Source organism: Phyllostomus hastatus, unplaced genomic scaffold, assembly GCF_019186645.2.
Source record: "Phyllostomus hastatus isolate PE091 unplaced genomic scaffold, TTU_PhHast_1.1 phas_scaffold_216, whole genome shotgun sequence".
Classification (NCBI taxonomy): domain Eukaryota; kingdom Metazoa; phylum Chordata; class Mammalia; order Chiroptera; family Phyllostomidae; genus Phyllostomus; species Phyllostomus hastatus.
In genome coordinates, this window is record NW_025334018.1 from 17,252,863 (window position 1) to 17,276,379 (window position 23,517).

The 23,517-nt window shown below is 51.8% G+C and overlaps 1 protein-coding gene across 3 annotated transcripts in view; it reads left to right on the forward strand.

Moving 5' to 3' along the window:
• Positions 1–23,517, forward strand: part of VAV3 (vav guanine nucleotide exchange factor 3) — a 263,079-nt gene that overhangs the window by 146,824 nt on the left and 92,738 nt on the right. For all 3 annotated transcript variants that reach the window (XM_045816668.1, XM_045816669.1, XM_045816670.1), the window contains exons 16-17: positions 22,496–22,597; positions 22,951–23,051. In XM_045816668.1, coding sequence (XP_045672624.1) covers positions 22,496–22,597; positions 22,951–23,051 — 203 coding nt within the window. The remainder of the gene's footprint in view (positions 1–22,495; positions 22,598–22,950; positions 23,052–23,517) is intronic.

The window sequence follows — 23,517 nt, forward strand, 5'->3', positions numbered from 1 at the left end:
TCTGATTGGGTCCTGCCTGACCTGAAGCCCTTCATTGGCTATTGATTGCGTCCTGTGTGATATCAGACGTCCTAGCAGGACCTAAGAAGGCCCTCGGTGGCTTCATCCGCTCCGTCTTCCCGCTCCGTCTTCCCGTGAGCCTTCCCTGCGCTCGGCGTGCGCGGTGAGGACGAGCGTGTCCCGCCCAGTCCTGGAGCAGTGCACGGGCCTCAGGCGTTCACCCCGGAGGGCTCCCTCCCCGGGACAGCCGTGCCTCCTGCTCCCTGCGGAGCCGGCCCCTCATCCTACGGATGGCGACTCCGAAAGTCCCTGGTGAGAGAGGCCTCTCCTGATGCCTGCATAGACTCGCCTCTCCCGTCCTCTCTCACGACTGCAGCTGGACAGCAGGACAGACCTCGTCCGAGTGTCGTGCGGATAGCCTTCCTCCCGCCCAGCAGTCCCCACACGCAACAGAGAGAGTCTGTCACTTGCCCGCCCCATTTACCTCTCTTTTTCTCCTCCTAAAGGAGGGGGATTCTTTCCCCCCCACCCCCGCCCCGGGAGGAGAGCTAGTTTGAACGACAGGGTTACTACTGGGAGAGAAAGGGGAAACACAGTTTTATGGGTTGGGGAAGTGGAAAGAAAACTTCGGGTTTCGGAGGGAGTGAGGGTCTGGACTCATTTTGGAGTCTGAGGGATTTGGAAAGGGGCCTTTTGAAATGTATTTCTGTGGACTCCGAATTATGTTCCCTTGTATATTCTTTGAAATGCTAAGTACAGAATGAAGTTGGGGTTTTTTTGGTTATTGTGGTTCCTATAGGTGTGCCTTCAACGCTTCTGGCCAGAGAGAGAGAGAGCGTCTCTGCTGGCCATCCTGGGATTTACAGGAATAAAGCCGCTCGGTCACGGGTCGATTTAAGGTGAAGACGTGTGGTTAGGCGTCTCCCGAGAAGATGGCCTTTGCTGATCGAGGAGAGGCCCATATGTACAATGTCAAAGATTTGGCAGCCACTTGGACATTCTGTTGTGCAAATGTAAAAGACTTTGTGTGTATCTTTGCCCCGAGGAGGATCCTCTAATAGGCACAAAGGCATCAGAGGATTCTCTAGCAAACCCAGACTCCAACGGCCGCCACTGCTGGCTGGGTGGTCATGCCGCTGCTTCCCTCTCCTCCTCCTCTTCCCCCCTCTTCATGTGCTTCGTCGGGAAGTCTGTCTGGGTCTTCTCCAGTAAATGAGTGAGTGTCTGTCGAGGCCACACACTTCGTCTCTCAGAACAGGGGGCCGCGTCCTTTCTCTGCAAGCATTCACAAGGCCAACATTCAGGGCTCCGTGGACCGAGTGCTCTGTCTCACAACTCCTAATCCTGCCACTGCGGAGGTAGCACAGCCGTAGATAACACACGGCCGAAGGAGTGGGCTGTGTCCCAGCCACGGGTGGCGGGCCGGCCGAACTTGACCTGGAGCTGGAGTGAGCCGGCCCGGTTTCACGGCGCAGGGAGGGTGAGCTGGGCCTCGGGAACAGAGGGTGTGTGCACCGCCCTCCCCGAGTGAGCTCAGCTGTCCTGGAGCTGTGGCGTGGCTGTTTGTGGAAGGGTGATTTTTTTTTATTAGCACTAATTCCTATTTAGGTCATCCTGATGATTTACCTGCAGAATGTTCTCTGCTCCACCCAAACCCAGATGCCTGGGTGAAGGATCTGTGTTTGGCGTTATCCTGTACCGTCCCACTGAGTGTCAGCTATCAAATTTCACCAAGGGTTATTACGTGGTGCATGGGGAAGGACAGCGAGGCCCACAGAATCCGGGTCCGTGACAGCCGTGGGCGACCCCACTGTCCCCAGACGCCAAGCCCGTGGGTCGGCGGGGTGTGTAGTCGGGGACGGCTCTCTGTGCCCTTGAACTCGCTTCCTCCCCAGCAGTGCTGGCCTTGTGCCCGCTGCTTGTTCTGAACTCTCCTTCCGGGAGAACTGGAGGAAGTGAAGGAAGATACGATGGTCGTGTTAAGAGTCGGCCCTACGGTGAGCCGGCCTGGGTGGGCTGCCCATGGGGGTGACACTTTGACGGCGGTGGCACCTGCTTGGGCACTCGCTGGGTGCCCAGAGCCGGTCAGGGCCTCTTTGGAAACTGGCGGCCGTACCTGCGTAACTACTGAAGCTTCCTCCTCCACGAGGCATCTCTGTATTCGTTTGTCCACATGCCTATTATTTAAAAATTACTTTCTCTAAAAACAACCCTTTAGTCTTTCTCCTTGAAAGGCTTTCGTTACCAGCTTGTAATCTGGAGGATTTGTTTATGGTTATGAAACCCGTGCCGACACGATCCCTTGCCCCTGGGCCGTGCGGCGTCTCGGGCGCTGACCTAGTCACGCTCACCTCCCGAGCTGAGCCGGCCCCCGCCGCCCCCTGGCTGCAGGGTCACGTCTCTAACCCTCAGGGCTGGCAGTGAAGAGAGTGGGGGGAGCTGAACCGCAGTCTCCTGGTGGCAGTAAAAGAGGCAGGACACGGGACGGTGCTCAGAAAAATCACAGCTGTCATTAAACGGAAGTTTTGAGTAACCCGTGTGATCTAGAAACATGTAAAAGCAATTCATGCATGGCGAAGCAGGAGTAAATATTAAATCGTATTCTTGTTCTGCTGTTGCCTGGTGGGCATCAGCCTCGCCCCTCTCTGTCTGGGCATATTTAGTGCTCACCTGGCATTTTTCTGGCCTTCCCAAGCGTGCTTGTAGGGAAGGGGGAGTAAGTCACAGGCGGGAGGAAGAATGGACACGTATCGACATTTCCGTCGACAAACAGGCATTGCTGGGGCGAAAATGACATGCAGGCGGAACAGGTGAGCCCAGTCAGTGCCGCTGTCCCCGGGCTTTGACAACAGAGCCTCTGCTCTATTGCGTTTTCTCCTTCTGATCCGAGTGCCAGTGCAGCCAGGAGCGTGTGCCCCGGCCGGCCGTGACCGTCCCCGGCTCCAGCCTGTCTGGGTGGCGCAGAGACGGGCACAGAGGCTGAGTCTGTCCCGGCGTCGTGGGTTACGGTGACTGGTCTGTGTGCGTGGTGGCCTCTGCGAAGTGAGTTCCGTAACGGCGAGCAAGCTTTAAGCCTGAACCTAACTGTTACTGTCCCCTGTGCTACTTTCAGGGTATTTCTTGGTAAGAAAATTCTAGAGCGTGGGAATTACCAATGTGGGCTACACGATACAAAATAAGCTGCAGTTGAAGATTGGCCGTCCTTACGACGGAGATAAGGGAGAACCTTCAGTTTCCCTCTGAATGGGGCAGGAAGACAGAGCCGTCTCGGGGAGAGATGAGGAAGGCGTGCCACAGTGGTCACTGAGTGAGACTGGGTATTGTCTCTCTGCCTTCATTCATTGGCTCGTGCCTTTCTTGAGGGTCTCCGCTATGCCCAGGAACTGCCCTCAGCATTAGGGTATCACCAGAGATAAGACCGTTTTCTTCCCTCATGCAGTTGATGTTCTAACAAGGCTTATGTTTTGGAGGCCTCATTATTCTGGCAGTGCAGAGTGGTGGGAGACTGCACGACACACGAGACGGGTCATACCGCATTCTTTTGGTGGAGGAGCACAGAACTGGACATTCTAACACAGGGAAGCCCAATGCACTGTGGTGCTGCTGGGAAGATACCGAAAGAGTGACCAGCCCTCTAGGGAGCTAAGAAGGGCATTTGCACCTGAAGGCTTTTACTCTTCATCTAGAAAACAGGAAGTTGTTACAGGTTAAGTGTATATTTTTTGCTTTAAATAACTAGGAAAAATCACCGTTTGCCACTGATAAATAATATAGAAAAATTAATTTGTTCTAGATGGATTTCCTCCTGTATTTTCTGAACACCAGTTTGTAGTGATAAAGACCCTCAGAAACCATGCTGCTTTATAAACTCCTAAACACTCTGAAAAACACTCTGAAGAGGAGTTTCAAGTTATTCTATTCCAACTGTTTAATGCCTGAGACTTTCCTACAAGTTCTTTCCCAGTGTAGCCTATGCTTGAATACCTCTTGTGACGAGGAACTCACTACCTCTGCTCATTCTTTGCTTAGTTTGACTGTACAAAGCTCTTCCATATAGTAAGTCAAAATCTGTCTTTTCAGGTATGATCCTGTGATCTCCTAATGTTACTTGTAGAACCTATCTCTTTTTCCTATGGGGTACCTCTTCAGATATTTGGAGATAGGTATTCCTCCAGGTTCGTGTTTTGAAGATTCTTTCCCTTGAATAAATAAAAACAATCTTCATCGGGGAAGATTCTTTCATTAACTAGTGTAGTTGGCTGCTAATCTGCAGGTAAAAGAGATGGCTGGCTCAGTGGAGTGTTTAATTTCCACCCGATATTATGGTCAGGGTGTGATGCCAGCTGCTGTCATCTCCACGGACAGTAAATGAGTTTTCATTTTCAAGGTGTTTAATAATCGATTTGAGATCTTCTACTTGGATTACACATAGCATTTTTCTTCTGGTTCTGAGTATTATAAGGAAGATTTCAGATTTTGAGTCCTTTGTGTTAAGGAGTATTTAGAGTCTGGTAAGATATTAGGATAATTCCTTGCTCTTATGGAGTGCTTTATAGCTTCCAAAGTGCCTTTGAATAGTACCACATTCTATTCTTAAGGGGTCCGGTGAGGCATTATCTTTTTAAAAATTTCAGAAAATCAGGGAGAGGTTCAGTATTTTGTGTGTGTTTTTTCGGTTAACCAGGGACAGAGGTGGACCTTAGACCTTGGTCCAGAGCTCTCCCCTCGCACCACGCTGTCCCCTTTGTAGCAGGACACCCACTGCTGTCCTCCAGAGACACAGGTTTTCTCCGCTTTGCTTTAGGAGCCAGAGGTGTTCTTGTGGCGTGTGCTCACACACCGGATTCAGAGCTCAAGGACTTCCCACTTAGTTTTTAGTTGCCGTTGGTTAAGAATTGGAGATTTTCATGCCGTCAAATAATAAGTGACATTTTGTACACTATTAAATTTGTAAGGATGACTTGGGCTTCCCAGACTCTCCTTGGAGTAAAATAAATTAGGATGTAATTTACAGGTTAATTTATTGCCAGATTGGTTGGTCACCTTACTGTAGGGCTAAACCTCATGCGGTTTATACAAAGTTTTTAAAAAAATTTTTTATTTGATTGAGTGGTGTTTCCTTATTCTAGTTGTCTAGCTAGCATGATGTTAGTCTCGGAGTTTAAATCCTCCTTTTAGAGGGAACTGGGGAGAAGAAGCCGCATGGTCTGAGACCAGCCCCGGCCGGTCATGGGGGTGGGGGGCTCAGACGAGTTCTCGAACACGGGGGTGTCTGTTTCCTTCCAGCACCTGGGTGCCCCCGACTGTGTGTGACCGGGCCCCTGCAGGTGTGGGCCCAGGGTGGCAACACCGCTGTCGCTCCCCTGCGGGCAGCCTGGCGCTGACAGCGGATGGCTCCTCCTGCCTGGGAGGAGCCAGACTGCAGGTGGTGATCCGACCCATGTGCCTGGCCTGTCTGTCGCCTGTCGGAGGGGCAGACCTTCTCCCAAACATCCTTCTCTAGGGAAAGTGGGGGAGCTCAGGCCACCTGCCTCAGTGGTGATTAGAATATTCCAGTGGTCAGTGGTTCCTAGTAGTGTGGTCAGTCTTCTCTGCATCTTCGTATTTGCAATATGGCCGTTTGCACAGAGCAGCCAGCCCTTTGAAAAAGAGAAGGTGACTTGAGCAGTCACAGATGGCACCCCGGCTGGGCAGCTCAGCTGGTGGGAGCATCACCTTGGGCACCAGCGTGTTGCAGGTTCGGTCCTCAGCTGAGAGGCCTTTGGGAGGCAAACTCACACCGATGCCTCTCTCTCTCTCTTTCCTCCCCCTTCCTCTCTCTCTAAAGTCAATAAAAAAATTTTCTTGGGTAAGGATTAAAAAAAAGTCACAGATGCCCTAAATGGATGGGCATTGTTAAATAAAAAAATTTCATTAAAAATACTATCCTGTTTTATAGTTTGCTATTGTTACGGTGAACCAACAAGCCCTTTTAGTGCTTGTTACTCTGAAAACCTCTCCTTACCTCAGTCCCGGGAGAGAATTAGCATTTGCCGACGGTGAGGCCATGTCTCTGAGCACAGGGCCACGGTTTTTATATTCGCCTCGCTGAATTGTCACAAAACCTATTGGGGGGTAAGTTCTGTGGCTGCAAATGAGAAACTAAAGACCAGAGACGTAAGTAGCCTGCCTGAGCCACCCAGTTCTCGGGGATGGCCCCGCACCAGGCCCCCTCGGCAGGCCACGCCTCCAGGCGTGCTCTCCCAGGGCTGTTCCCAGAGCGCGTCCCCCCGCAGGGGCGAGAGGGGACGGAACCGGCGTCGTGTCGGACTCAGGTGTCCCGTCTCCTGACCGGAAACTGCAGACTGCGTGTGGTTTCCTCTGCTCCCCTCCCCCGGATCGTCAGAGCGACCAGAAATAAAACCCGTCTATTACTGTACACCAGGTTCGCTTTCTGTAGTCTTTGACTAATGACTCGTTGGTGGGAATCAACGCGGGGATCTGTTCTTTGATAGTGCATTAATAATATATACGCATTAAAGCTCCTTCTCAGAGATTATTTGAGCTCTGACATATCGAACACTGGCATTTTAAATTAAAGCTGTGGCTGTCGGTGCATTTTAAAGACGGGCTCGCTCGGAACAAGGGTTGCATGCGTAACAAGCCAGGCCCAAGGTCATGGTTTACGGAGGCAGAACTCTGCCCCGGCTGTTTAACTGGAGCGAGGGTTGCAATGGCGTTTCTCAATTATCGCGATGTCCTAAGCGTCTTCCAGACCGAGAAAGAATGCCACTGTTTTTTTCTGGGGATTTGATTTACTAGAAGAAACAGCATAGAGCAACCTAATGGGTTTTCTGCATTACCACAGACACTGGGGATAATGAATTAGAGACTCTCGCGAGTCCTTCAAGCTAGGAAGGATCAGGATTAAAATGACGCTCAGGGACAGTGATGAGTGAATTGAGCCTCAGGCTTGCGTTACCGTCTCGTCTTGCGAACACTTTTTCGGCTGGTTGTATACAGCTAAGCGTCCCTTTCGCCTGTGGCATTGGACTTGTGCAAGATGGTAAGTAAGTGGTCTGTGCTAAGCCTTTTCCTCGGTATAGAGGATCTGGGGACGTTTTGTGCTGGACACATACACACACTTCTACGTGTACAGTTATGTGAACCGTGCGTCCTCACACACGTGAGACTGTCCTCGTGACAGTGTTCCCCTGGGGCCGTGTGACAGAGAGAACCCTAGATTCGGAGCCACAGAGGTCGGAGCGGCGCCCACCCCGCTCACCGCAGCCTTCTTGTAGATAGGTCAGTTAGCAGGTTGGCGATCGGGGCCTGTGTGCCGGCCGACCTCAGACGGCGCGTCCTACTGGACCCCGGGAAACTTTGCCCACCACACAGGAACTTACCCAAAGCCAGGGGATTAGCAGGTAGTGGGATGATGATTGCTGTTTCAGGGCACGCCCTTTATTAGAGGGTTCCTCTTCCGTAAAATGGGGCGTCTACTTTTCCCCAACACCCCTGTCTGGAGACCAGTGGGCATGGGGTGGAGGAGGAACTCTCAGCCAGTGTTCCCCAGCGGATATTAGCAATAGGACCTGCTATTCCACCATCCATGCGACATCAACGTATGGCTGACTGTGGACATTACAGATTTATGTTCAGCAGGCGCTCCTGACTCTGGAATACGTGATACCAGCATGAGGCCTCACGTTTGCAGCATAGAGTGAGGTCCAACGTGAATTAGAAACTTAATTAAACCTCTTGCTTGTTCAGTTGTTTAATGTGTTGTGCAGTCCAACTTGCAATTCCGTATTCAATTATAATAAACTCCCCTTAGACTGAGTTTACTGGGGGGTTTGGAAATGACCCTGAAAGTGTATTGATGCTTTAAGAGAATCCTCGGTTTTATGAAATTTCAATGCAAGAGACTGAGTGTTTTACTATTAGGTTTGTATTGACTCTTGATATGGACACAGGTCGAAATGGGCAAGGCCCACCAAGGCTGACTCTCGTGGGCTTATGTTTAATGTAAAATATGGCCAGCCCGCCACTTTGAGCATACCAGACAGGCTGACAATCTGAATATCTGACTGGGAGGGGAAGTAGTCAGATATTAATTTTAAATGTTTATTACTAGGCTGTTTGCAAGTGGTTTTTGAATCCATTTGGAAAGTGAGAATTCACATTTATGTAAAATTGCCAATAAACCTGATTTCATAAAGGTGTTTGGAGGTTAAATGCCTAATGATTAATTTACGTTTGAGTAATATTCTTCAGTAATCTGGAGGGAAGGGAAGGCAGCTGAGGACAATGTTAATGATGAATAGGAATGAAGGCTCCAAGATTCTGAGATGTAATTGTGTGGCTCTTATCCATCACCCCACAAACAGAATAGAAAGCCCAGTGGGAAAGGCGGAGCCGTGGGGTTCAAAGCCGGGGGACAAGGAGGAAAAAGGTGAGGCATGCCTCCCGTCCGACCGCCGACTCTCCCAGGGGGCCCGGGCGGGTCCGTTTCCGTCTCTGGGGCTCACTGCATCCATCAGTTCAGCGGGGGGCTGAGCACTGTGTGCAGCCTACTTTTTTCTTGCATCGCTAGAAACTTTTCCCTTTCTTCTACTTGCCTCCACGCAGCCTCTGTCTTGACTATGTCGAAGGCTTGTGACTGGTGAGAGAAGCCGGGGACGGTGCGTTAGCTAATTCTGATAGAAAAATAATAGTGTGCGTTTATTCCCCTTTTTCTCAACCCTGCAGTCACGGCATTTTTCGTGCTCGCTTTCTTTTGGTTCTCAAAAACACACCAGTCACTACTCGTGTGCGTGCGTGCATGCACGTGTGTGCCCGTGTGTGTTTATAAGAACACGTGTGGGTGCACACAGCAGATAATAACAGTGTGGGGTCCCTTTGGGAAGGCTGAGGCTTCCACGCCCTCATGGTGACGATGTGCTTTGAATTCTGTGTACCTGTTCTGCAAACCATCAGGTAACTTCTGTAAGCCTTATTCCATCTACGGAAATGATTAAATGACACCGAAAACTAGTTTAATTAGGCTAATTATAAATGAAGGCTCGCTTACACTCAAAGGCATGACGAGTAAGATTCACGGTCTATGACCATTCAGTCGAACATACCCTTCTTTGCAGCAGCCAGAGACACTGGCTGAGAACCCTCGAGCAGAAAGCCCAGGGGCTGTGTGGTCCAGGAAGCTTTATCGTGACTCGTTTCCAGTGAGGAGGCCCGTTTGATATTTAACACCTTATAGGCCGAAGCATTATTATGTAGAGAACGGATCGAGTCCTTTAATCAGTAACTTCTTCCGGGTCGGGTCAGGGGCCAGACTGGGGAGGCTGTGGTGAGCGGTCAGCGGTCGGCACTGTTCCGTGAAGTTTAATAAAACTCTGCTCTGCGGTGATGTGTTTGTCTTCTGTGAGCAACATTTTTTTTGGTTGGATTGATTGATTCACCTGTGTGTGTGCTCCTGTGGCGCTTTTCCTCTGCTGAACCGAAAGCACTTTGCAAATATCAGAGCTCAGATTCTTAAAAGATCACTGATGTTTTTCAACAGGCCTGAAGGTAGGCTATCACACATCATCGTTTAGTTCTGCAATAGAGATATTGATAGCATTGTATTAAAATCTTTCATTAGAGATTTTTTTTTCCATCCAGCAATGGTCTAAATTTGAAGGCGGTTTGTGTTTGCCTCCTTTGGTGAGAATTGCTGTTTGAAAGGACACACTTCCCGGGATAACACGGCCACCCTCGTTGCTCTAGGGTGGGGGAATAGGGTGGGGATAGAAATGGTCCCTGGGTGAAAGAATTCCCGTGTGGGAGCTGAATCCTTGCCCAGGGAACCCAAGAAACGGACTCTGCTTCGCCCTGGAAGTTTGCTGGCGTGAGCAGCAGGTTTAAAGCTTGCCCCGAAGTCAGTGACCCCTGCGTGTGTCCTCAGCCGTCCCCAGGGCGCGACGCCCCTTCCCTTCCCTTCCCTTCACCCCGAGTTCTTCCGTGAACTTCCCACCGTCTTTACGGAAAACCCATCCGGGGGGTCAGCAGCCTTCCCGTGGAGAGTAAGGCCCGCCCCGAGATCACAATGTAGTGGCGATGATTTCGTGATTAACTGGGGATGATGGGAAAAGTACTGGGACCGTAAGGCATGAGTTATATGCAGGCTAATGCCAACTATGTTGAAGTTCCCCCTTTGAAACCCGCCAGTACGCAGCACATTCAGTCTCATGTTTGTGATTAGGGCTCACAGTACGCGGAGTCGGGGGTTCCGTCATTTCTGTTTGGCTGCTGTTTGTCTCTCACTGGCCTCCCTGCGGCAGCGTCCTCACCGGGAGCCCCCACTGTTCTAAACTGCCCGTCTCCGAACTGGCGTGCCGCCCTCCTATCGGTTGGACCTTTAATTTGGACTTGTTTTCCACTCCTAATGTCACCACCGTCTCTGTTTAAATTTTCAGACCCATCTACCGAGCCTGTGACAGGGGTCTCGGAAGCTGTCTCCCTGTCCCTGGTCCCCTCCGCCCCCAGCGTGGCTGCGGAGTTTTCTCCCCGACACGCAGACACAGTGTGGGAGTCTGCAGGCCGGTCTGTGGTGCTCACTTGTCGCCCGCAGACGGGGATGAGACCCCGTGAGCGTCCACAGGCCGCTGCCACCAGCCCCGCCCAGCTCCAGCCTCATGGTTTCCAGATCTAGGGCCGCCCCCAGACTGAGCCCTGCCCTGGGGGCGCCAGGACACGCCAGGTGCCCCTGCGGCTCTGGGGCTCCGAGCACTGGGCTCTCGACCCGCCGGTGGGCCGGGCTCTCCTGGCATCTACGAGGAAACACCTTCGCATCTTCCCAGTTCAGATCGAAGGCAATTGCTCTCTTTCCACGCCCTCCACACCCTCACCGACCTGCACTGGGGGGCTGATCAATCTCTTCTTTGTTCTCCTCCCTCCCTTACACCTCCGGGGGCACTTGGTTAGAGTTACTTGTTTAAATTCTTCATCTTCATCGCAGATGGGAAGAGCCCTAAGGCCGGGGTCTGGGTGTGTGTGTGTTGTTTTTCTCTCCAGCACGTTAGGCATTCGATACATATTTATTGAATAAAGGAGTGAGTAGAGCAGTGGGGAAATAATATAAGACACTTTACAGGTGGTAAGTGCCACGTAATTTCAGAGAAAGGACAGATCACGGGGTCTGCAGTGAATCAGGAAGGTCACAAGGAAAAGGCGGGGACCCAAACCACAGGGCTAAGTGGGGTTGGGAGGCGTGGAGAGAAGGAGGAATATTCACGACCAGGAAAAGCCGCCTGGAGCTGAGGCTGCAGTGAGCCTGGGAAGGCTCCCAAACGGGTCTCCTCTGAGCTCGCGATGAGATGCTGCTGTCGGAGGGACCACGTTCCTCTCTGACGTCCTTCCGTTGCCCTTTGACCCACACGGTCATTGACAGGCTCCTTAGCATTGGGCAGCATCTACCGGTCAGATCCGAGCTCAGCCCACGAACAGCTTCGTGAGTCTGGGCGAGTCACTCTGCCCTTGCGAGCCGCAGTTGGGAAGTCACGGAGCGGGGATGTCGTATCTTCCGCACAGCGTTCGCTGCAGCATTCAGTTACAATAGTGCTGGCGACCGCTTATTCTGCGTTCACCGTGAGTCAGGCGTGGGCCAGGCCCTTCGAGTGAGTTAATGCCCTCAACCTTGACGTCAGCCCCACGTCGGTGAGATGCCGTGTTCTTGTTTTACAGCACTGGGGACACGGTGGTGCTGCTCACGCACGTGAGGCGGAATGGGAGACGCCACCCCAGACTGTCTCGGGGCCGGGGAGGGCCATGCTGCCCTGTGTTGGGTGGCTGGCAGCCGCGTTCAGTCGTTCCCGAGCTGCTGGGTCGTGGGCTGGTCCATGGAGCCGCCTGCCGCCCTGCGATTGAACGTAGTGTCAGCCCGCCAGCTGGGGCATCCGCGGTCGGAGCTCTGAGCTCGGTGGGTGCGGCGCAGCCGCAGCCTCGCCGAGTGCCCTGCCCTGCGGTGGGCCATGCTCGTGGGCAGGGACTCTTCTCCTGCTCACCATCCAGGGGTGGCTGCGTAGATCCCCGGAAACCAGGACTCCCCAGAAGTTCTCTCTCCTGTGTTAATGTGGAGGTCCTATCAAACAGAGGTTGAGGGCATTCGTTCGAGACACCAGTACCCAACATGTGAATCGTAGCACTTGGGTTTCCCGGTTAGGTAGCCCTCAACACTTCACTTAAGCTCTGCGAGGCTCAGCTTCATGACCTGCAGACGGAGGTGACGGTACCTATTCACGGAGCTGTCGTGACATTAAGTGGGAGAGCGCGCAGCCAGCCGTCACGGCGCCGCAGCCACCTGGAGCCGTGCCGGGCGGCCGGGCTGAAGACGCGGGTTTCTCCTCCCAGATGAACTTGGGCTTGGTGTTCGGGCCCAAGTGGACAGACAACGGCCAGGGGCCGGTTTGGTCACTTCCCACAGGATTTGTGCACGCGGCCAGAAGGTCATCTGTGAGGGACAGAAAGAACTCAAACGGTCTTGCTGAGCCGGCTGTCCGTGGAGGGGCCAGGCCCGGAGGGAGAATCCAGGCAAAAGCCAGAGGGGGCCGAGTGGAGGATGACGGTGGCCGACGAAGGAGAGCTCGCCGCAGGGCTGAGCTGCCGGCCGGAGGGGCAGGTCCCGTTTGGGTGTCGGGGTGTGTGTTGGGGAGGGGAGGGGTCATGATGCGCACAGGGGCTGGGCCCAGCGGCTGTGGCTGTGACTTGGGCTGGGCGGGCAGGCAAGGCCGGCGGGGAAGTCCTCAGGGGAGCAAGGGCACCTCCGTGCAGCTGTGCACGCTGAACCCCGGGGAAGGAGGGGGCTCAGGAGGCTCTGCGGGCTGCAGCCGGTCCTCTGTCACTCAGAGCACAGCCTTCCAAGGTCGGGGATTTAGCTGTGGTTTGTGACACATTGTCTAGAGCATCACAGACACTCGAGTGTTTTTGGAAATGAGTCCATTTGCTAGCACGCTGGGAAATTTTTTGAAGGCAGTATTTTTTTTTTTTTGAGGTCAACTGGCTCATGTGTCTGTTTCGAGCCAGTGAGACTGTTCAGATTTTTTTTTGTTTTAGGAAGAGCCACTCGAGTTTTACTGTTCTGTGTGCTTTTGGCCTCACTGGGGAGTGCAAATGATTTCAAAATGGTTAGAGACTGTAGGGTAGAGAATCCCAAATCACGGGGCAATCTGAAGTTCGTTGACGAGGATGGTGAGAGGTGTGCTCTGCAGAATATTTTACTCGGAGTTTCTCTAACGTAATTAGTTTCGAAGGGAAACAAAACAAAACCCAACCTTCAGCTGAAAGGCAGGAACTGAAAGCTTCATCGCGGCAGCTGAAGGTGCATTCAGGCTTTCTGGCGTATTCTGAAATCCTAAACATCCCCTTCGCTGTCTGCTCCTCGGGACACCCGGGGAGTCTTCTCGGGTGTGGATTTATTTCCTTCAGACTCATGTGCGGAATGTTGTCGCCCCAGTGCCGGGGGACGTGAGCTGTGGGCGGCGTGAACGGTGGCCCTCAGCCGCTCTGGGCCGGAGGCCGCGGCGTGTGCTCGCTGTTCCTGCCGCGCTGCGCGCCGGGTGGTGTGAAGGCAGCACCGGGTCTCCTTCAGGCCGAGGCACAGGCCGCAGAAACTTCGGGCTGTTCCTCCCTCTAGGGTCGCCTTGGTGCTGGGAGGGGGCTCGTGTTTTCCTTCTGGAGAGAGAGATGCACCTGCGTTTGCTTCTGTCCAGACGCCGTGGGACACGCATGGTTTTCATCTCGTCCAACCCTCGGGGGTCAGATGCACCAGCTCCCCTCGCAGCCTCTGCTCCCCTCGCCCGTCCAGACTTTTCTCCACGTCTGCCAAACGCTGTAGCAGTTCCCAGCGCCGCTGTGCACTGCCTTCTCAGAGCGTGTGCGCTTTCCTTCCAGCTCAGATGCTGAAAGCTCCCCAGAGGCCCTTGCCCTTGGTCTAGGTGGCTGGCCTTGTGGTTTTTGTCTGTCAGCCCTCCGCAGCCCCGATCGGCTGTGGGAAGGGCATTAAGACCAGTGCAGACATCCCGTAGCAGCCTGTACACTGCGGTCAGTCATCTAACCCTAGTTACCTGCTGCACGGGCCCTCCCGGCCCACCCTCCAGACCTGTTTTTCTGTTGTGGTCCTGCTTCCTTGTGCCCTGATTCCATTCCTTATGCCTAAACATGATCTACACACTCGAACCCCCACATGGTGTTCCGGTCCACCCTAGACCTCTGGGCATCCGCTCTGAGGCTGAGTGCTTGCTCTGCCCGGTGTACGCCTTCGCACACCAGCCCCTGCTCTCTCACTCTGATGAAAGTCTCCCTCGTATCGGCTCTGGCGTGGGGACTCTCCTCTCCGCCCCTCCGCCCTCCCATCTCTAGTTCTCGTGTCCGGTCCCCAGACAGTTCTGTAGCTGCCTGCCACATGGCCCTGCAGGTCCCACCCAGGTCTTTCCCTTCTCCGTACATCATCCACGCGCGAGTCCCGTCTCTTCAGTGCCACGGCCCGCGTGCAGAGGGCAGGCGCCTTCCTGACCTCGAAGTCCCCCAAGGCCTGGCATGCGGCCACACCACTGGGAAGGTCTTCCCTCCTGGTCTGTGTTATCACAGAAGTGTGACCAATGAATATGCCTTTTCCGCTCATAAACACAGTTAACATTTTAAAGTGCTCGATTTCTCTGGACAGTCATGTTTGGTTTTGGTAAGTGGTCGTAGCCTCCATTCATGCCAAATTTAGACTGAACTCCTGCCCAATTTGTGTTGAACTTCTGGAGTTCAGTGTCAAACAGAGACTTTATGCACGAAGAATGGAATGTCCATGAAAGGTTTTCTTCCTTGATCATCCTTGAAGTTGAAGGGCAAATCCTGAGGAAGCTTGTAGATTACCTTTCTGAGTCCCTCTGGTGTCCCCAAAGATTGCGCTGTGGCTGTGTCATCTCCATCTTCCCGGGCTTCTAAAACAGCAGACTTCAATATTATCAGATGTAATTTAAAATGTGCCGCAAGAGTTAAATTCACCATGCCAACCCCAGCATTCCTGGCTCACGTTATCTGGACTTTTAAAATTATGGTATGGCTTTATTGGGCCAGTGAATGAGAAAATCCAAATTCTCTAGGACCTCTCCCTTATGCGAAGTAACTAACACAGTGCTGTTTAATCCTGAACAGCGAGACGACTTTCTCTCTCTCTCAGTCATGCACCACCAGGAGGATGAAAAGTCTGTCTTAATGGAAGAATTGAAGTAAAGCGAGATAGCCCAAATGAACTGGGGCTCCATCGCTGGTGGAGGGAGATAGAGTCCCTGTTGTATTCCCAATGCTAGAAAACAACCAGCCCGCATAGGCGCTCAGTGCGTTTGTTGGATGTATGACTAAATGCACAATAATAACAATAAGCTTTAATGTGCTCATTACATGTCTAATTCAAGCAAAGCTTTATTCCCATTGATTCAGGATACAGGGGTGGGTTGGTCACCATTCATTCTATTCTACCCGTGCGAGGCCTGTGGGTTTTCTGTGACGTCCCTGTCACTTAGGGCAGCAACAGCGATGACAGGGTTAGCATCTGGCATTTGTATGATGCTTCTCATCCTTTAGTACCTAGAGTGTAGTAGGATGCACGTATGTGTGTTTTCATTTAATCTTCAGGGCAACTTTGATGCAGAGAGCAGGTGCCGACCAGGGGCAGGTCCTCCTCCTCTCACCGCGGGGCCTTCACTTCAGCAGCAGGGACGGCAGCCGTCACGCTCTCATTGGTGACAACACGAAAACAGAAAGATACGTCACGTGCCAAAAGCCACACACCAAGTGTGTAACAAATCAAGACCCAAATTACATGCAGTTGGACATTTTCCCCACTTTAAATTGATCGTGGCTTCAACCAACTTTACATCTCACTCACTAATTTCCTTGAGATGCCCCAGAAACTCCATGGCAGATGTGTATTTAAAATTACTGTAAAGCCCACGTTGAGTGAAATAAAGAAGCGCAATATGTAGCCGATAAGGAAACACGGTTTTTCAGAGCCAAGCATTGTCTTTCTTTTATTGGTATTTTGAAAGTATTTGCTTATTTCCTGAGATAAAAGACCAGGCATGATTTGGAATATAAAGAATAAGATTTGGATGTGGTTTGTAAATCTCTTTTTTGTTTTCATTCCTTGTGTGAACCCTTGGGGATAGGGCAAGGTGTCCCTTTGGATCCTTGTTTTTGTTTGTTTGCTTTTTAACTTGGTTTTCGAAGGACCTGTTTGTTTTTCATTTTCTTACCTGTCCAAATGTCCAGCAGGGTAATTAGTATATGGTGGTGTTAGGGGAACAAATTGGGAAAAAACAAGCAAGGATTTAGGATAGTTTATTTACTGACAGATTGTATGAAAAATGTCTTTCAGACTTATCTGCTATCTACTTGGTGCATTTAATTTCACAATATAGGATATTTTATTTACTTTCTAAACCCTCACCCAAGGATATGTTTTTATTGATTTTAGAGAGAGGGAGGGAGGGAGAGAGAGGCATCAGTGTGGAGAGAAACATCCATCGGTTGCTTCGAACACGGGCGCCCCGACTGGGGATCAAACCCGCACCCTAGGCATGCGCCCTGACCAGGAATCAAACACCATATAGGATAATTAAAAAACAACTATTGGGGCTGTATTCTGTAATTTTTCATGTTGGCAGAAGAAAGGAAAAAACGACAACAAAATCCACCACTTAACGAGACCCTTAAACATTGAATCTTATAGGGAAGTCTAAGTGTGAGGTGTGAAATGATCAACCTTATTTTTATTTTCGGCTAAGATTTACTTTAAATGTGCCTTTTCAGAGCTGGAGACTTCAGAAGTGCTTGGGACTTGACAGAAACCACATGGGTGCAGTATTTTGGTGTTCTTGGATGTTCGGCGGGTAATTCTAAGAGCGTATGAGAACTTGACCTACGCTGACCCCTCTGACGAGCTGGCTCAGGGCCTGTGCTGCCTCCAGGGCACTGTGTGGGGTTTGTATTTCAGACCCTTTCAGGTCCCTTTGGGGTGCTGGGATTTGTGCGTTTACCTGATCTGTCTTCAGTTCTCCTGGAGAAATGATTTATATATAAGCTAATGTCATGGTAACAACAGCCTTTTATTTGTTTTAGAAACTTCTTCTAGATTTTAATCACTGCCACCCCTAGATCCAGTCTTAGAAGATTTGGCACAAACGTTTGCCTTATCTGTAGATAACTTCCGTATGTTTAGAATGATTAATTCCTACATCTGAAAGCTGTTGGACCAGTCAAAGCTTGGTGTCTGACTTAGGGGACACGGTGGCTGTTTAAATCATAGCGTGTAGATGAGCTAGGTCCTGTAGAATGGCTCTTTCTGCACTGTGTCCATGGCTCACATCAAGAAGAGTTAGAAAGGGCAGGCACACAATTGCATTTGTAGGATGTTGTTGAAGGTCTTGGCTCCGTATCACACACTGTGTCCCTTTTATGAAAACCCATCAGAAGCATTTTTCTTACACTTTGGTGCTAGAAACATTTATACAGCTGTCCCAGAAATAATCCTATTTTCCTCTTCACTTTGGTGCAAGGAAGTCGGGCACTAAATCTGTAACCATGTTCAACAGTTCATCAGTTATACGTTGGGGTGTAATTGTGTGTGTTAGTTTGCAATGAAGGAATTGTTTGCAATTTATAAACGAACCTGAGAAGACATGGCATATTTATAATAAAATATGCAAGCTTCTTATTCAAGAATTTGGTTAGTTTTAGTTGGTTGAGTACTTTTCTATCTTCTTTTTTTTTAAAGATTTTATTTGTTTATTTTTAGAGGGGAAGGGAGAGAATAGACAGAGAGAAACATCAATGTGCGGTTGCTGGGGACCATGGCCTGCAACCCAGGCATGTACCCTGGCTGGGAATCGAACCTGGGACACTTTGGTTCCCAGTCCGTGCTCAATCCACTGAGCTACGCCAGCCAGGGCTCTTTTCTATCTTCTAAGTTTCATTCGCACGGAACCCGAACGTGTCATGCTCGGGTTTGTCTTAGACGTCTCTGTGCAGACCAGAGCAAGCTCAGAAGGCTTGCATTTGCTGCCTTTAAAGGAGTCCACTTGCCAGGTGGCCCTGGGAGGGCTGCTGGGGACCTGGGTTTGGGAATGACCCCGGGGTGCTCAGGGATGAGGTTATTTGGTGGGCCAGGGTGCTGCAGTTCCTCGTGGAGCCTGCCCAGACTTCCTCTTCTTTTTTTTTTTAAACCTTGTGATGTATAGTGAGCACCCACGTCCCTTCCTAGAGTTTTAATGATGGTGACCGATGGCGATGGCAGAGAACACCATGCAACCAGCCTTGTTTTCTCGGGTCTTAAATGAGGAACCAGGCAGACTAGCAGTGGGATGTTCAGGGGTGCGTTCTAGGCAGACTGGATGGACCGCAGCAGCACAGAATTGTGGGTGAGGAGGATATGTCTGGAAACTGTGGGAGGGTCTTTGTACCCGGCGTGTGTATCTCATGAGAGCTCGGGAGAGAAGAGGCCCGCGAGAGGCAGCAAAAGTTAGGGTTGGAAACCCTTCGTGGCCGCTGCTGGAAGTTTTCACTTTGTCCCGTAGCCGGTAGGGACCAGCAGAAATCTACAAAGGAGGGAGAGAGATCATCATATTTGTATGTTGGGAAGGTAATTCTGGGAATAGTGTAGAAGATGGCCATAATTAGGGAGTGGAAGTGGGCGATGGAATAATTAAGGGCATTGTCACAATTAGCTGAGAGATAATGAGGGCTTGGATTAGGCAGGGAGAAGAGAGAATGGACCCGAGTTTTTGAGGAGGCATTCTCGAGGCCGAATGAACAGGAACTGATCCGTGTCGGGGAGGGGAAGTTGGAGCAGAGGAGGGTCCCGAGAAAATGAACATGTGGAGGGTTTGGGGGCGAGGGAAACCTTCGTTGCACTTCTCTTGAGTTTCTAGGTTGGAAGACGGAGTGGGTGGAGACGGATGGAAATCAGAATGAGCTGCATTGGGACGGGTGGGGAGCTGAGGTGTGTGTGCCCGGGGAGCTGCAGGGGATCTGGAGCTGGAGGAGGGCGAAGACGCCCGGGCCAGGAGGAGGGGCGGGGCCCTCGGCTCCGGGCCGGCCCCCAGAGCAGGTGAGAGGAGACCACCTGAGGAGACAGGTGAAGCTACAAGGAGCCCTCGAGCGTCAGCACACCTCGCCTTGTGAATATGGGGTTGACCTACTAATTGTATAAATAACGGGCCCTCTATGAAGCGAAAGAAATGGGCACATTTTATTGAGAAATCTGAAGGATTCCTTCCGAGTTCTCCTAAGTACACTGTTGTTCATCAAAGCAGGTCACCCAGATGCAAGTCTCTATGCGTCACTGCCCGACCCAGCAACTGGGTGAACCCGTGTGTGACCCTCCATGTGAACTGACAGTAAACCCATCCGCTTAATCAGTCTCACTATATCCACCCTTGCTTCACTGTGGAGGATTCTCTCCATAGTGGCTACAAAGGCTTTTGCTTTTCTTTCTTTCTCTTTGGAGGGAGTCAGCTAAATGTGACATCCGCCCCTGTCTAAGACCCCCCTGTTCCCCTGGCCCCGGCCGGCCTCTCTCTCCTCATCTCCCGTCTCCCGTCTTTGCGAGTGGGCCCCAGCCTAAGGACCCTTCCAGCTCCTGCCTCGACCCGTGTGGGTGCTGGGTGTTCAGTAAGCATTACGGGAATAAATGAATGAATGAATGAATGAATGGCCGCGGCAGGTCTGTGAGAAGCACACGTGAGAAAGCACACGGAGAGCCCACCCACGTGCCCCGCGCACTAGCGGTGTGCAGTAGATGCCACTTGTGACCGTTTTTGTCTTCGTGTTGGCCTGCCTGTCATTCCGACGCTCCTCTGTCCTCTTCTGTTCCGATCCACCTGTCAGCTCTTCCCGTCCAGCCACCGCACTGTCCTTGGTTTTGCGTCTCCACGGGCAACAGACCGTGTGTGTCGGCATCTCTCTTCCCTTGATACGACGTCAGTAACTCCCCGGGCTTTTTTGCACCTGTCCTCTCCTGAGTAACCCCAGTTCTTGTTGTGCTGAAATAATTACGTATGGCTTCGGTCCCAAGGACACCGGGCACCTAACGACCTTCCGAATGGGAACCCCTCTGGGGATCTCGGTCCCAGGACGCCTAAGGCGCTCTCACCGCTCAGAAAGTGCTAGCCGGACAGCAACACGGACGTGTGGGTTGGGAATCAGCAGTCCCCGCACGATAGCCAGTACTTATCGAACCCCAGCTCTGGGCCCGGCAGCATCCTCAGCGCTTTACATGCATGACCTCACTCCGCGAGTCTGGTTTGATTAGTATTCCTGGTTTCCACTTACCGGCTTGCCCGAGGTCACACTGCCAGCGGTTTGGAAGCTCGGGCTGGGGCCCAGGTGGAATTCCAGACCCCTGCCCTCCGCTCCGCTTTTATATTCCGCTGCGCCCCAGGAGCAACTCGGGGTCAGCGAGTTAACTTTCATTCTCTAGCGTTTGATTTTAAATTTTAAAAATGATATGCAGTTCTGGTTTCAAAAGCCCTTCCCCGGTTCCTCCCCACGGTTCTGCTTAGGTCGTATTTCCCTGACGGCAACTACCGTCAATGCTGTTTTCAGAATTATTTTCTTTATTATAAGACTTTGCTTTTTGACCTCGCAATGTGATTCTCCTCTCAGCTTTTTGTCCCCTGAAAAGTCAGCGTATTGCTAGTTAGCTGGGGAGAGTGTGGGATACAAACGGTCCAAGGTCGGCCTGAGTTGACCCTGAGAGATAGTTGTCCCACCTCCGTCCCAGCCAAGTTTCTAAAATTAACGAAATTCTTAACCCGTTTGGGCCCCGTTGACGTGAGTGTCAGCCTGCAGAAGACCTGCTTCTGGTCCCCAACTCCGGGCCGGTGAATTCCGCGAGCCCCCAGGACCCACGCTGTTCCTTGACGGTTTGGCTAGGACTGTGTCGCCTCCACGCACACAGGAGAACAAACAGCCCTTTGGGGCTCAGGAAACGGGGTCGGATGCTCGTTTCAATGCCCGGCTCCCTGGACTTGAGCATCCTGTGTTTTCAGAGCAGCGTGAAGAAAGTTTTGTTTCCAGGTTTCTATCTTTTCTCCACCCCACCCTTCGTGAAGGAGAACGCTCTGGTTTGTAATCAGTGACCCAGACGCGCCCTGCGGAAATGAATGGCTGTGCTTTTCCGCTTGTGCGGGGATGTTTTCCTTAAGGGTGAGGCCGCCAGCCGTGCTGTGCTCAATCTCATTCTGAGCATGCTCACCTTCAGCCCGTGGATTGGCTGGCTGGCCTCTCCGCCCTGCCTGCCACTCCCAGTTGCCTTGGCGACTGTGCATCCCGAGAGGCCTCTCCTGGTCCCTGAAGAATGATGCCCGGTTTTCCGCCCGTGGTCCGTGTGCCCTGCAAAAGGGGCGTCTGCACCCGTCGGCGGCTCAGACTTTCCCTGCAATCCCTCACACTGCTGTGACGTCTCGGAGAGCATCACCTCAGCCTTCTGGGTGCACCTCTGATTTGACTTACCCTTTTCTCGTTTTGCTGCATTCTTCTGTGACATGGGTGCATGATGAACGTATAAAAATCCTCTAGAAGTGGCTAAACTTAGCTGTTCCGACATACCTAGTAGACACCAAACTGTAGTGGTATTAAGGTGACTAATGTATAGCTTCAGTGACGAGAAGCACACGCCTGGGCTGGAGTTCTCGACTCTGCCATTGTCCTTACGTTAGCGTGAGCTTGTGCGTCCTGGCTTGTAAGCTAGTGGTGTTGTGAGTGCCACACCGCTAGGACTGCTGTGAAGGCTGACCATGACAATGAACAACACGTGGTTGTCACCGTATCAGCACAGAGAACATGCACAGTGAATGTCAGTGGGCGGCACGCTTAATGTATTTTTGTATATGTGCATAGTGCAAATAATATATAAAACCCAAGTGGCAAATTCATTTTGTTTAGTTTTCATCTGCATCGCAAGGAGTGCAAACTGTGAAGGGGGGCGTTTTCAGTGATCAGATCGGTGTGCTGTTTCTGAACGTTTCACGAAGCTACTCTCTTCACGTTCATAGACCACTGCAGCACGCACGTTAGAGACGGGCCCGGGGAGAGCAGGACCCCTCCCCCACCCGCCACCCGCAGCAGCTAGTCCGCATTGTGGTGACGCGGCGAGGGCGAAGAGCGATCCCGCAGCGTGACGCTCCAGCAGGTCTTGTGTGCTGCTGGGCAGGCTGACTCACGGGGCTGTTCTCTGGGAACAGTCGCTCTGAGCAAGACCGGGCAGCTCCCATCCTCACGGGGTGCTGGCTCCAACACTGTGAGAGTCCCGTGCATGTTTTGAGGGAGACCACACTTGTGGCCTTGAGAAAGCATTGCGTGTATAGTAGCCTGTGTGCCCGAATCAGGTCTTGACCCAATGGAGTGTTAGCTCACTTTGGGTTTGGATGACTCGGCTGCCGCTGTGTGATCCTGTCTTCAGGAAGATCCTTTGTTCCTCTTTTTGTAGGTCCAACATACGGCCAGACCATGCCGACTCCAACTGCCATGAGTTTAAGATGCACACCTTCACCCGGGTCACCTCCTGCAAGGCCTGCCACATGCTCCTCAGGTGAGTGCGCGGGCCCGGGCGCTCCGTGCCAGGGAGCAGGTGGATTGCCGAGTGATTCAGACTTTTCCAACGTCCCAGCCAAACGTTCCAAAGAGGGGAGGTTGTCTTCATCGCTTGGGCCCCGCAGAGCTCTCCTTGGCCTTGAACCTGGACAGGTTCTCCAGACCCCAGGGAGGTCCCCTCCCAGTGCCAGGAGGGCTTTACATGCGGCACTGTGTGCCTTTTGGTTTCCCGTCGTGCACTCAGGATTTCGTCAAGGTGGAGCCAAGCCCCTTTTAACACTTCTCTCCCCCACCACCTCTTTCTCTTTCTCTTTCTCTTTCTCTTTCTCTTTCTCTCATTTTACCTCCCAGGGGCACCTTTTATCAAGGCTACCAGTGTGTTAAGTGCGGCGCGAGAGCACACAAAGAATGTCTGGGAAGAGTAGACAGCTGTGGTAGAGTTAATTCTGCTGGTAAGTCACATTTGTTGTTGTGGTTCTGCTTTAATTAGGATGTAAAACCTGCTAAGCACAACGGAGGCCTAATTAACTCTTCGTCTGTGCTCACTGGGGCGTGCCCGCGCTGCACCGGTCACTCTGGGCACAGGTAGACAATTGTTGAGGTTCACGTTGAGTTTTCTACCTACCTGGCAGGCAGAGGCTTCAAGGGGAGCTCGGGAGGTCGCACGACCCCCACTTCACCTGCTCCAGCCCCCCGATCTCACGAACACTGTACGGGTACCCCCAAAACAGACAGATGGAGTCACAAAAACCAGACAAAGAATGTTTTGTCATTTCTGCCTCCAGTTCCTGAGCTTCTCCCTTATTCTCCTAAACACCCAGCTCAGAAGCGCTAACGACGCCAGAAGTAAACATCACGCAGACTAATTCATGAATTAATGAACTGAATACATTGCCATTTTCCGGCATTTAACGAAGA